Raw genomic sequence first — 12,318 nt, 5'->3', positions numbered from 1 at the left:
ATCTCGGCTCACTGCAAGCTCCGCCTCCCGGGTTCCCGCCATTCTCCTGCCTCAGCCTCCCGAGTAGCTGGGACTACAGGCGCCTGCCACGGCGCCCAGCTAACTTTTTTTTGGTATTTTTAGTAGAGACGGGGTTTCACCGTGGTCTCGATGTCCTGACCTTGTGATCCGCCCGCCTCGGCCTCCCAAAGTGCTGGGATTACAGGCGTGAGCCACCGCGCCCGGCCTTCTTTTCTTTTTTGAGATGGAGTCTTGCTCTGTCACCCAGGCCAGAGTGCAGTGGCACATCTTGGCTCACTGAAACCTCCGCCTCCCGGGTTCAAGTGATTCTCCTGCCTCAGCCTCCTGAGTAGCTGGGACTACAGGCATGTGCCACCACAACTGGCTAATTTTTGTGTTTTTAGTAGAAAAGGGGTTTTATCATATTGGCCAGGCTGGGCTCAAACTCCTGAACTCAAGTGATCTGCCCACCTTGGCCTCCTGAAGTGCTGGGATTACAGGCGTGAGCCACCACACCTGGCACAATATTATGTTTTATAACATTTTTTCCCCCTAAAGATGTCATGTCTAAGCCGGGCGTATTGGCTCAGGCCTGTAATCCCAGCACTTTGGGAGGCCGAGTCAGGCAGATCACCTGAGGTCGGGAGTTCGAGACTAGCCTGACCAACATGGAGATACCCTGCCTCTAAAAATACAAAATTAGCCTGGTGAGGTGGTGCATGCCTGTAATCACAGGTACTCGGGAGGCTGAGGCAGGAGAATCGCTTGAACCCAGGAGGTGGAGGTTGCGGTGAGCCGAGATTGCGCCATTGCACTCCAGCCTGGCAACAAGATTGAAACTCCATCTCGGCAACAACAATGAAACTCCATCTCAAAAAAAGAAAAAAAAAGATGTCATGTGTCTTTTGTACCCTTTAATCTGGAACAGTTCCTCAGCTTTTTATTGTCTTTCATTGCCTTCACATTTTTGAATAGGGGAGGCCTGTTGTTTTGTGAACTGTCCCTAAATTTGGGTTTGTCTCAGTGTTTCCTCGTGGTTCAATCCGCGCTCTGCATGTTTGGCAGGAATACCACCCGAGTGATGTGGTGTCCTTCCGAGCTTTATTTCAAGAGGCACACGATGTGGATCTGCCTCGTTATTGGTGGTATTAAGTTTGATCATTCGGTTGTGGGGGTGCACAAAGGATTTTAATGCGATTTCTGTAGTGTTTTCATTTTTGAAACGGGCATATTTGTGGTTTGATTCCCCAGTTTTTCACTTGTATATTTTTGGGATCTGCAGTTGAAAAAACACTTGTTTCATTAGGTGTGTCACAGGCACACTCTTTTCCTCCAGTGAGCCAGCTGTGGTTTTGCAGATGTCCTGTAAATGCCTGACTCTGGGAAACAGCTAGCTGAGGGCCAGAGAAGGAAAGGTCTGTTCATGAGTAGAGCACATAATTGAAAACTACACAGATAGTCAGGTTCACAGAGGAAGGACAGAGGAACCAAGTTGGTCTCGCAGGATCTTTGCCTCATCCAAACTCCAGAGGATGCATTTTCACCTCCACACTCTTGGGGAAAGCTTTGATGTTGAAAGGTGAAGCTGCAGTGTTTTATCTCCCTCTCCACAGTGCCCTCTTCCTCCTGGCCGCAGCAGGATGCCTTCCCTTCAATGACTCCCAGGTAAGTCCAGGTGAACTCATTTGCCTTCAAAGTGTCTTTTATTCTCTGAAGCCTGAGTGTATGACCAGAATTTCCTAGTCCTTCCTTTTAGAAGCAGGATAACTTGGCCCATGCAGAAGCATTCCAAAGCTTGCAGGCTGGGTAGCTTTGGGCCTGGGCAATACCATTTCCCCAGGCTTTTGCCTTCTCCCCAAGGCTGCAGGCATCGCAGCCTGCAGAGCTCTGGTCCCTGGGCACTGTGGTGCCTGCCATCTGTCCTCTGTACATGCCTGGTGAACCTGCAAGCCAACGCCCAAGTTGCCCCAGCCTCAGGCATGGAGGCACAGTTGATTTCCTCTCCTCCCAAGGGCCTCATCTCCTACAAAGTGATTTTTTGTTTTTGTTTTTGTTTTGTTTTTGTTTTGTTTTGAGACAGAGTCTCACCGTGTTGCCTAGACTGGAGTGGAGTAGCACGATCTTGGCTCACTGCAACCTCCACCTCCCGTGTTCAAGCAATTCTCCTGCCTTAGCCTCCTGAGTAGCTGGGACTACAAGTGCCCACCACCACGCCCAGCTAATCTTTTGTATTTTTAGTACAGATGAGGTTTCTCCATGTTGGCCAGGCTGGTCTCAAACTCCTGACCTCAAGTGATTCGCCCGCCTCAGTCTCCCAAGGTGCTGGTATTACAGGCATGAGCCACTGTGCCTGACCTGCAAAATGATTTTTATTTTATCATCCTGTGCTAAAGTTGAGTTTTCTTTATGAGGTGCTGAGGACCCACCCCCGCCCCCAGTAGTCCTCTCGTGTCTGGGTTTCCTTTCTTTCTTTTTTTCTCCCTCCTTTTCTCCTTCAGGATTATTAGGTCCCCACCAAGTGTCAGGCACTGAGCCAGGCTCTGGGGACACACAGAGGAAAATTAATCTTTGCTCAGGCAGAAGTCAAGCCTATTTGGAGCAAAGCGGAGGGAAACAGTCAAGTAAACAGATCATTATCACACAGGGAGGCCAGGGCTCTGTCCCTGAGGTACAGGAGGCTCTGAAGCACCTAAGACAACGTGGGACCTCAGGAAGTAGCAGTAGCCACAATTACAGGGAGCCTGCTGTGTGCCAGGCTCTGTGCCAATGCTTTCTGTGCCTTATGTTATTTAAAATCTCCCAACATTTCTGTAAAGGTGGGAGCATTATTATCTCCATTTCATAGCACAGAGTAAGGAGGCCCGAAAGGTCAGCAGCTAACAGATAAGTGGGGATTTTAGAATTTATCCCAGATCTCTCTGATGCTAGAACCAGACTCTGCTTACAGGACCTAAATCTGGAAGAATGAGGAGGAGTTAGGAGAAGAAAGCAGGCGAGGGCAGTCGTGGAGTGTCATGAGTATCCTGTGATCCAGCATCATTGAGCACCTGTTGTGTGTCTACCCCTGTTCTAACACCTGCCCTCCTGGAATGTACATCTATGAGAGGGGAGGGCAGGGGGAGACAGAAACACATAAACAAATAAGGAAGAAATAAATAGGATGTGTCCTATGATACTACATCCTGTGGAGAATAATAAGGGAAGAAGTAGAGGGTCCCCTTGGTTGAGTTGTAGGGGGAAGCAGTCATGCTTGGGAAAATGCAAGTTATCCTTATTCAGGGACAGCAGGAGGCTGTACATACAACTGGAGGGGTTGATGGGGGCTTGTCACAGAGGTCTTGGGGTGCCATGAGTTTAGATTTGAACTTTGTGATGGCAGTGAGGGGCATGGGGTGTTGGAGGCAGAGTCCTGTTAGGAAGATGTTATAGGCACCTGAGTGAGGAATGAGAGGGAACCAAGGAACTGACATAAGGCCCCAGGGGTCCTATTTTGGGACCCTTGCTTGGCACTGCGCATTGATGACAGGGTTTCTGATGGCCACACTGGATTCCGTTTGCCTTGCTCTTACAGCCATTTTTTCTTTTTTTAATTCTGTGTTTCAGTTTGATCCAGATGGATATTTTTGGGCTGTAATTCACTTATTCTGTGTAGGTAAGTTTTAAAATAGTACTGACGTAAGGCTGGGCACAGTGGCTCATACTTGTAATCCCAGCACTTTGGGAGGCCAAGGCAAGCGGATCCCTTGGGCCCAGGAATCAGAGACCTGCCTGGGCAACCTCGAGAAACCCCATCTCTACAAAAAATACAAAAATTAGCCAGGCATGGTGGCACATGCCTGTCGTCCCAGCTGCTCAGGAGGCTGAGGTGGGAGGATCACCTGAGGCCAGGGAGGTTGAGGCTGCAGGAGTCATGATCACACCACCACACTCCAGCCTGGGCAAAAGAGTGAAACCCTGTCCAAAAAAAAAAAAAAGGAAAGAAAGAGAGAGAGAGAGGGAGGGAGAGAAAGAGGAAGGGAGGAAGGAGGGAGGGAAGGAGGGAGGCTTACTTGAATAATTGAGGTTTATTGTATACCCACTTTTTGGTGAACCTGGACAATAGGAACTTCAAATCCAAGGTGCGAAGGTTAAAATTAAATGGGCATTTTCTGGATTGGTTTTCTATTTTGAAGTTTTTCCTCAAATGTGTCCGTTTCCAATATACTTTCCTCTTTTTTCATGACAAATATGAACTAACTCACCATGGCTTGGGATTTCACTTGCTCAAGTCAACTTTTGGAATGCTGATTGGTCTTCTCTAAAAACGTTGGGAAGATATTCAGAAGTTCATGTCAAAAACTTTTTTTTTTTCAGTAATTTACCAAAAAAGTTGAAATTGGTCAAATAAAGGGACCATCTGATTTTATTACAAATCATATGTTCAGTGTCGCTTGTCTGTAGTCCTGGGGGAAAAGCAGTGCCCTGACTGTTAACACAGCTCAGAAATGTTCAGCAATCCAGGAGTGTTTCTTTTTCATGTGCATCATGTCAAGGAAGTAACACCTTCCTGTTAATTGTGTCCTTTATTGATCATGATGCTTTCCATGCCCAGTACTCTGGGGACCACTGGAAAGACTGACTGCGTTTTCATAGAGGATTATTGAATTTGCATCCTTGAAACCTTCCAAATGTTGATGGTCTTCTCCTGTCAGCTGGGGGTGACCCTCATAGGGAAAAGGACCAGCAGTCATACCTTTGGGGGCCTTTATCCATGTGGATTTTGTGTTTCCCTGGACATGCCAGCAGTTCCTTGAGCAGAATACCATCACCAGTGACATGTTTTATTTCATTTTCAGGGGCTTATAAAATTCTGCGGAAGTCCCAGAAACCCAGTGCATTAAGGTAAACTCTTAAACTCTTTTCTTTTTTTTTCCCTTGAGATGGAATTTCGCTCTTGTTGGAGTGCAGTGGCATGATCTGGAGTGCAATGGTACGATCTGGAGTGCAATGGCGCAGTCTCGGCTCACCTCACCCTCCGCCCCCTGGGTTCAAGCAATTCACTTGCCTCAGCCTCCCAAGTAGCTGGGATTACAGGCATGCACCACCACGCTTCACTAATTTTGTATTTTTAGTGGAGAGGGGTTTCTCCATGTTGGTCAGGCTGGTCTCAAACTCTTGACCTCAGGTGATCCGCCTGCCTTGGCCTCCCAAAGTGCTGAGACAAGATAAACTCTTAATGTTTGGTGAGCTGTGGTTGGCCTAAAGGAAAGGGTTGAGACTTGTGGTATCATGAGATTCTTCCATTCAGCCAGAGTCTCTGCAGGCCTGGATTGTGGTGAGGTCAGGGGACTTAGTCCTTGAAGCCGTCCCTCTTCTTGCTGTTTGGGCCACTCCAGGCTGTGTCCGCCAACACCTGGAACATGTCTGCCTTTAGCCGTGTGTGAAGAGGCATGGAAGTCTCAATCCCCTCCCTTCAGGGGATTCACATGTCACCTCTCAGATGACATGTGAATGAAATGTATGTGGCCAGCTGCTTTGGGTGCCAATCGGCTGCATCGATCACAGAGGGACAGTACTTTTTCTTGTTTCCCAAGCTCCATCCTAATTTGACTTACTTTAGACCCAGAAGTCTCTCCACTTACTAGCTCATTCTTGGGCAAAATGAGGCCTTTGTTGCAGGCAGTCAATGGAGCAGCTTTGGTGAATGTAAATGAGAAAAGACAAGACTTCAGGCCTGGAGCTGTAAGGCCAGTTCCCCTAGACTGGCCAGCTGGCCTCTGGGTTTTGGGGCCTGCTGAAGGCCTAATGAGAAAAGGTTTGAAGGGAAAGACTCCTGAGAGAAGGTCATCCACTCTGAGAATGTGGGGCTTCCACTCCCTGGAGCACCTTTTGTTCTTTTAATTTAAAGTGTTTTTGTAGCAAGAAGCCAGTAGAGTTGCCAGATAAAATACAGGATGCCTGGTTGCATTTGAATTTCAGATAAGCCTTGAATAATTTTTGTAATATTCGGAACAGATAGTACTTACACTAGAACATTACCCTTTATCAGAAATTCAAATGTATTTGATTGCCGTGTATTTTTACTTGTTAAATATGGTAGCCGCAGAAGCCAGTCCAGTGGCCTGAGATAGTTGACACTCCTTTGAAAGTGACAAATGTATACGTTTGAAACAGTTGCCCACAGGTGAAAATGTGTGTGATTTAAAATGAACTAGTAACTGGTTTTGAATATTAAATACTTTTCCCTCTATTTATGGGTAATTTATAAAAGTAGTAACTAAAATAGAATTTATTAATAGAAGATAATGATTGTTTTATGTATTTAAAATAGTTCTGCTATTTCATTTATCTTTTTTTTCTCTCTCATTCCTTAGTGACATTGACCAGCAATACTTAAACTATATATTCAGGTAAAATTTACATTTTTAAAGAACAGTTCATATCCTTTTAGGGCTAATGGATTTTTATTTTCCAATAATATTTTGATTGAAGAGTTCTGAGCCAGTGTGCCTGCCAGGAAGGTACGTTACAGAATTTGTGAGATGACCAGAGTTGAGGAGACCACCCAGAGCCCACCCCCTCACTTCTAGATTGTGTCCTTGAATCCCCACCCGTGTCCCTGAGCTCGATTCCAGGGCTCCTTGGGTCCATCTTCCCAACTCATTCTCAGGCCCAAGGGGTGTCCAAAGAGAGGCTCTCAATGGGCAGGAGTGTAGGTGGAGGTGACCTTGCAGGCTCAGGTGTCCACACACATGTGTGAGGCCCTTGGGCTGCAGGATGAAGCCTGGGGTGAAAAGAAAAGGGAGGCATTGGCAGCCGGGAGTCAGAGGCTGCCCTGGGCGGCTCCATTCTGACATGCAGCACCAGGGAGCCCAAGAATTCTACATTTTATACTAGACTTTCAGGTTATTTTGAAGGTGTATTTGTTAAGGCAGGATGAAGTCTGAGGCTTGATTTATAACTTTTAAATATGGTATGTGGACTTCTGTTTATATCCTTGTCCCAAGCCAAGCAGAATGAGCCTGCTTTACTAGAACAGCATGATATACCCTTTTTATATTAGTATAATTTCTTCATTATAATGTGCATGTAATTTATAATCTGAGAACTCTAAGGGGTTTCCGTGTTGGGAGGCTGAGGCAGGAGGATCACTTGAGCCCCAGGGTTCAAGGTTACAGTGAGTGATGATTGCGCCACTGCACTCCAGCCTGGGCAACAGAGAGATCCTGTCTCAAAAAAAAAAAGTATACGGGGCTTCAAGTTACATTTTCCTTCAAACATAGTCCCACCACAGTACACCTAGAGGTGATTAATTGCAGTTCAGAAAACGTATTCAGAAAACGTATTGAGTACCTGCCACATGATGTCTGGCACTGCTAGGGATCCAAGGATGAATAAAATATGGTTCTTGCCCCCAGGGAGGTCGCCGTGTAGGATGCCACACAGGGAAAAGGATGAAAAGAGAATGAAGAGGAGTGTTCCTTTGATGTGAGCCTCATTCATCCTTGGCACCCTCCCATCGCCCTCTCTGGAAACCCCTCCCATCCCCCAGCACCCCTCTGTCGTGCCTTCACGCTGCCAAAGCCCGCTGTGGGGGGCCCAATCCCCCACTCTCTGCAACCTCTTCTATCAAAACTCATGCCCTCCAGACCGATTGAGTTAGAGGTTAGGAATAAAACATGTGATCTAAGTATTGGAGGGATTTTTTTTTTCAAGTACTGAATGGCCTGCTTTGGTAGGAGTTAGGAGTGGCTTAACACTATATTTGCAAAATTCAAACAAGGATTAAAGGACCAACTCCTTCACTTAATTATTTCTTATATTTACCCCCTAATATTTTATTTGAGGTTACCCTTTGGGGTGATTCTGATGATGGGATTTGGGGTACGTGACCAGCTCTGTGAGATGCTTTGGGATGGTAAGAGGCCCCTCATATCCTGCCATAAGAGTGATCACTTCTGCTCCTGAAGTTATAACCAAAAAGGGATTCAGGGAGATAAAATGATGGACTATGAACAGGGTATATGTTTTCCAAAGAAAGGTGAGATGGAAGCGAAGACTTAGCCCATGCAAAGGGCTAATCATTGCAAAGTCTCCAGTCTCGTTTACAGCTACATGCAGCCCTGTCTTACACACCTACAACTTCTCAATGACCAGATGTGTGGCTCTTCCCATTGGCTTTCTCCCAGACCTCCTGTCTAGCCTCTGTCCACAGTGCTGCTGCCCTGGGGCCATCAGAGAACCTGAGCTTTAGAGGAAGAGCAAAGGAAGAACACGAGAAACACAGAAATGGTTCTGGGAGACAGCCCCAGAGCAGGCAGGGCTCCCAGTGGTTTCTTTGCTCACAGCCATCTTCCTCCACACTGCCTAGGATGTCACCACCGACTAGGGATTCCTTGTGGTAGTTCCCAATCCTGGTGCACTTTAGAGCCACTGAGAGGCCATAACAAAATAAAACAACTGATGCCTGCACCTCAGAGATTCCGATTTAAGGCAGGACACTGGGCTATTCTGATACGCAGCCAGGGTTTAGAACCAGAGTAGGCCATCCAGCACTTTAAAAATTCCCTCCCGAATTGAACAGTGAGAACACTTGGACACAGGAAGGGGAACATCACACACCGAGGCCTGTCGTGGGGTGGCGGGGGGGGAGGGATAGCATTAGGAGAGATACCTAACGTAAATGACGAGTTAATGGGTGCAGCACACCAACATGGTACATGTATACCTATGTAACAAACCTGCAGGTTGTGCACATGTACTCTAAAACTTAAAGTATAATAAACAGTACATAAATTTAAAAAATAAAATAAAATAAAAATAAAAAATTCCCTCCCATACTTAGAAAACATGTTTTATTCCTAACCTGTAATTTGATTGGCTGCCTGGGTGGCATGAGGTTTGATAGAAGAGGTTGCAGAGGGTGGGGGATTGGGCTCCCACAGTGGGGTTTGGCAGTGTGAGGCTCTGTGGAGGGGCACTGCGGGACGGGAGGGGTTTCCAGAGAGGACGATGGGAGGGTGCCAAGGATGAACAGGGCTCACATCAAAGGAACACTCCTCTTCATTCTCTTTTCATCCTTTCCCCTCTGTGGCATCTATTGAAAATCAGTAAAGGTAGTTTTCAGCCACATGGTGGATGGGCTGGATCAATTGTGGGCTAGCCTCTTGGACATGTAACTATCTTGTACACAGTTAATTTTGTGGCAAAAATATACGTAGCTCACACACAACAGCTAGCTTTTACATTGCAACCTATTTTAATTCAGAGTTTGCTTTGTTCAGCTTGTAAATACTCTTGGTAGATTAGGTGAGTATGATCGTTAACTAGGGTCAGCCAGGACCAAGAAAAGAGACACAGTGAACCCTCAGGTTGAGACGTGGATTCATATTCTATCCCAAGCCTGTCTGTCCCAAGAGGCAATCTTCTTGCCAAAACATGAGACATTTCAAGACATTCTTACTCTCTCTGAGGAGCTGGATTTAGTCAAAATGAGTCAGTGCAGATAATTTGCTTTTAGGCAAATTTAACTATTTCCAAGTAAAATGGGTGGGAACAGCTGGGGTTTTTGGTGCGGGGGAAACTTCTTGACTACTTTGCTGTCTCTTTTCCAGTGTGGTACTCCTGGCATTTGCATCTCATCCCACAGGTAAATGCCCCCACCAAGTGTTGTTTTGTTTGTCTGTTTGACATTGCTCATTGGATCCAGTGAGACTGTCTCTCAGAGACATTTCACAAGAGAATGTCATTGCCCCCCGGATGACTGCAAGGGCAGGAAGGTCCCACCTGTTTGAAACTGCTCTTAACAAACCAATTTATCAACCAGGAATTTATTCTTACCCCTTCTTGTTGTCTGTGTTTTCATCCAGTATGATCTCAGATATACAGACAGGTCTATTTCCTGCCGAGTCAACTAGTGCTTATTTTGCCCTCTTCTGAAATTCCTTTTCCAAGCATCCTGAATTGCTCTTCACTTCTAGTGTTAAAAAATTTGGTGAAAAAGTTCAAAAGTTCAAAAAACTCCCTGAATCCCTTTTTGGTGATCACTTCAGGAGCAGAATTTATTGCTCTTATGGCAGAATATGAGGGGCCTCTTGCTATCCCATAATATTTCCCAAGGCCTGCTATGGTACCCCAAATCCCATCATCAGAATCATCCCAAAGGGTAACCTCAAATAAAATATTAGGGGTAAATATAAGAAATAAGTGGGCCAGGCGCGGTGGCTCACGCCTGTGTAATCCCAGCACTTTGGGAGGCCAAGGCGGGCTGATCACGAGGTCAGGAGATTGAGACCATCCTGGCTAACACGGTGAAACCCCGTCTCTACTAAAATACAAAAAATTAGCCAGGCGTGGTGGTGGGTGCCTGTAGTCCCAGCTACTTGGGAGGCTGAGGCAGGAGAATGGCGTGAACCCGGGAGGCAGAGCTTGCAGTGAGCGGAGATTGTGCCACTGCACTCCAGCCTGGGCGACAGAGTGAGACTCAGTCTCAAAAAAAAAAAATTTAGTGAAGGAGTTGGTTCTCTAGTTCTTGTTTGAATTTTGCAAATGTATTATTGAGTTACCCTCTTTCTATCTGGCATCATTTTTAAAGTTTGTATCATATGTCACCATCCAATTCTCATAATTCCAGATGAAAGGAGTCAATTCTTTTTTTCTTAAAAACACACACACACAAAACGAATGTTTACTGACCACTTGCTATGCATAAGGCATTACCCAGGCCCTCTAGGTCTCAGTTTTCACATCTAGAAAATGAGAAAGGTGAATTGGCTGCTTCCTAAGGTCCCTTCTAGGTCTCATCTTGTGCTTAAAGCAATAACAGCTTTCTGTTGGCGTTTTCAGCTGCTTCTTTCTGTTGGTGTTTTACCTGCTATCTGAGCGAGGATCCTCAGGGACTTGTTGATAGTGACTCAGGAATAACGCTTCTAGATTGTATGTGACATATCTGAATCCATGTCTCGTAAGGATAACTTGAATACATTTTCTTAATACATTACACTCCACTTGCCACATGAAAGCACAGTTCCTATTGTCTGCCTGCTCCTGTGAACGATGACTTCTCAAAACTCCAGGGTTTACTGTTGAGTCCCCTCTCTGCTGTCATCTGCTGAAAGTCTATCTTTTGTGGAATAGTAAGTCCTGTAAAGCCATACTGTTAACCCTAAATGGCTTCTGCTTACCCATACTGCTGGTTGTCTGCCTTTCAGTTGTGTCTCCTATCATTCCTTTATGCAGCCAGGTAGCTGCCACCCAGCAGACATTTAAGAGCCGACTAAGTGTCCTGCCCCTTTGAAATGTGCTTTTTGTCAAAGGCCTTTCGAAAGTTATGTTCACAGATTCTCCTTGGTTTACATCCTGAATTATTTCTAGTGGACTTGGGTGAATAATTCTTTTTTTTTTTTTTTATCCGAGACAGAGTCTTGCTCTGTTGCCCAGGCTGGAGTGCAGTGGTGTATCTCAGCTCACTGCAACCTCTGTCTCCTGGGTTCAAGCGATTCTTCTGCCTCAGCCTCCTGAGTAGCTGGGATTATAGGCACCTGCCACCATGCCCGGCTAATTTTTGTATTTTTAGTAGAGACGGGGTTTCACTACATTGCCCAGTCCAGTCTGGAATTCCTGACCTCAAGTGTTCTGCCCACCTCTACCTCGCAAAGTGCAGGGATTATAGGCATGAGCCACTGTGCCCGGCTGGGTGAATAATTTTTACCTAAAGAAATCATGTTGCCCTTCAGCTAAGAGGTTGTGCTTGTTCATTTGTTACACTTACAATGGTCAGAGCTGGAAGGAATCTTAGCGATTATCCCAGGTACCACCAAATTGTGTTAATTACTTGTGCACCATCCTAATACAAATGAGGAGATTGAAACCCCGAGGAGTTAAGTGATTTGACCAAGATGATGCAGAGTAGGCGAGTAGTAGGTCTCCTGACCCTCTTTCTTTCTTCTTTTTTTGTTTTGAGACAGAGTCTCACTCTGTCGCCAGGCTGGAGTGCAGTGGCGCAATCTCGGCTCAATGCAACCTCCACCTCCCCGGTTCAAGTGATTCTCCTGCCTCAGCCTCCTGAGTAGCTGGAACTACAGGCACCTGCCACCAAGCCCGGCTAATTTTTTGTATTTTTAGTAGATATGGGGTTTCACCATGTTGGCCAGGATGGTCTCTATCTCTTGACCTTGTGATCCACCCACCTCACCCTCCCAAAGTGCTGGGATGATAGGCGTGAGCCACCACGCCCGGCCTCATGACCCTCTTTCTAAGTTTTTCTTTTTAAATGCTGCTCTTTCAGTGATCCTACACTTTATTATTATTATTATTATTATTATTATTATTATTATTATT

General features: G+C 45.9%; 1 protein-coding gene across 7 annotated transcripts in view; it reads left to right on the top strand.

Annotated features, from left to right (window-relative positions):
- The window catches only part of SLC35D4 (solute carrier family 35 member D4), a 152,376-nt gene that overhangs the window by 67,774 nt on the left and 72,284 nt on the right, over positions 1-12,318 (top strand). For 5 of the 7 annotated variants that reach the window (XR_001887657.1, XM_017883987.1, XM_017883988.1 and 2 more), the window contains exons 7-11: positions 1,614-1,665; positions 3,604-3,652; positions 4,836-4,881; positions 6,354-6,389; positions 9,594-9,628. Coding sequence is in view for 6 of the 7 variants with exons in the window: in XM_017883987.1 (XP_017739476.1) it covers positions 1,614-1,665; positions 3,604-3,652; positions 4,836-4,881; positions 6,354-6,389; positions 9,594-9,628 (218 nt within the window). In the remaining variant the exon portion in view is untranslated. The remainder of the gene's footprint in view (positions 1-1,613; positions 1,666-3,603; positions 3,653-4,835; positions 4,882-6,353; positions 6,390-9,593; positions 9,629-12,318) is intronic. The other 2 variants (XM_017883991.1, XM_017883992.1) reach the window with 1 other exon arrangement.

The sequence above is a fragment of the Rhinopithecus bieti genome, unplaced genomic scaffold (genome assembly GCF_001698545.2).
Source record: "Rhinopithecus bieti isolate Rb0 unplaced genomic scaffold, ASM169854v2 scaffold_13577, whole genome shotgun sequence".
NCBI lineage: Eukaryota > Metazoa > Chordata > Mammalia > Primates > Cercopithecidae > Rhinopithecus > Rhinopithecus bieti.
The sequence above is the reverse complement of the archived record's forward strand: the minus strand, read 5'-3'. Positions and strand labels throughout refer to the sequence as shown.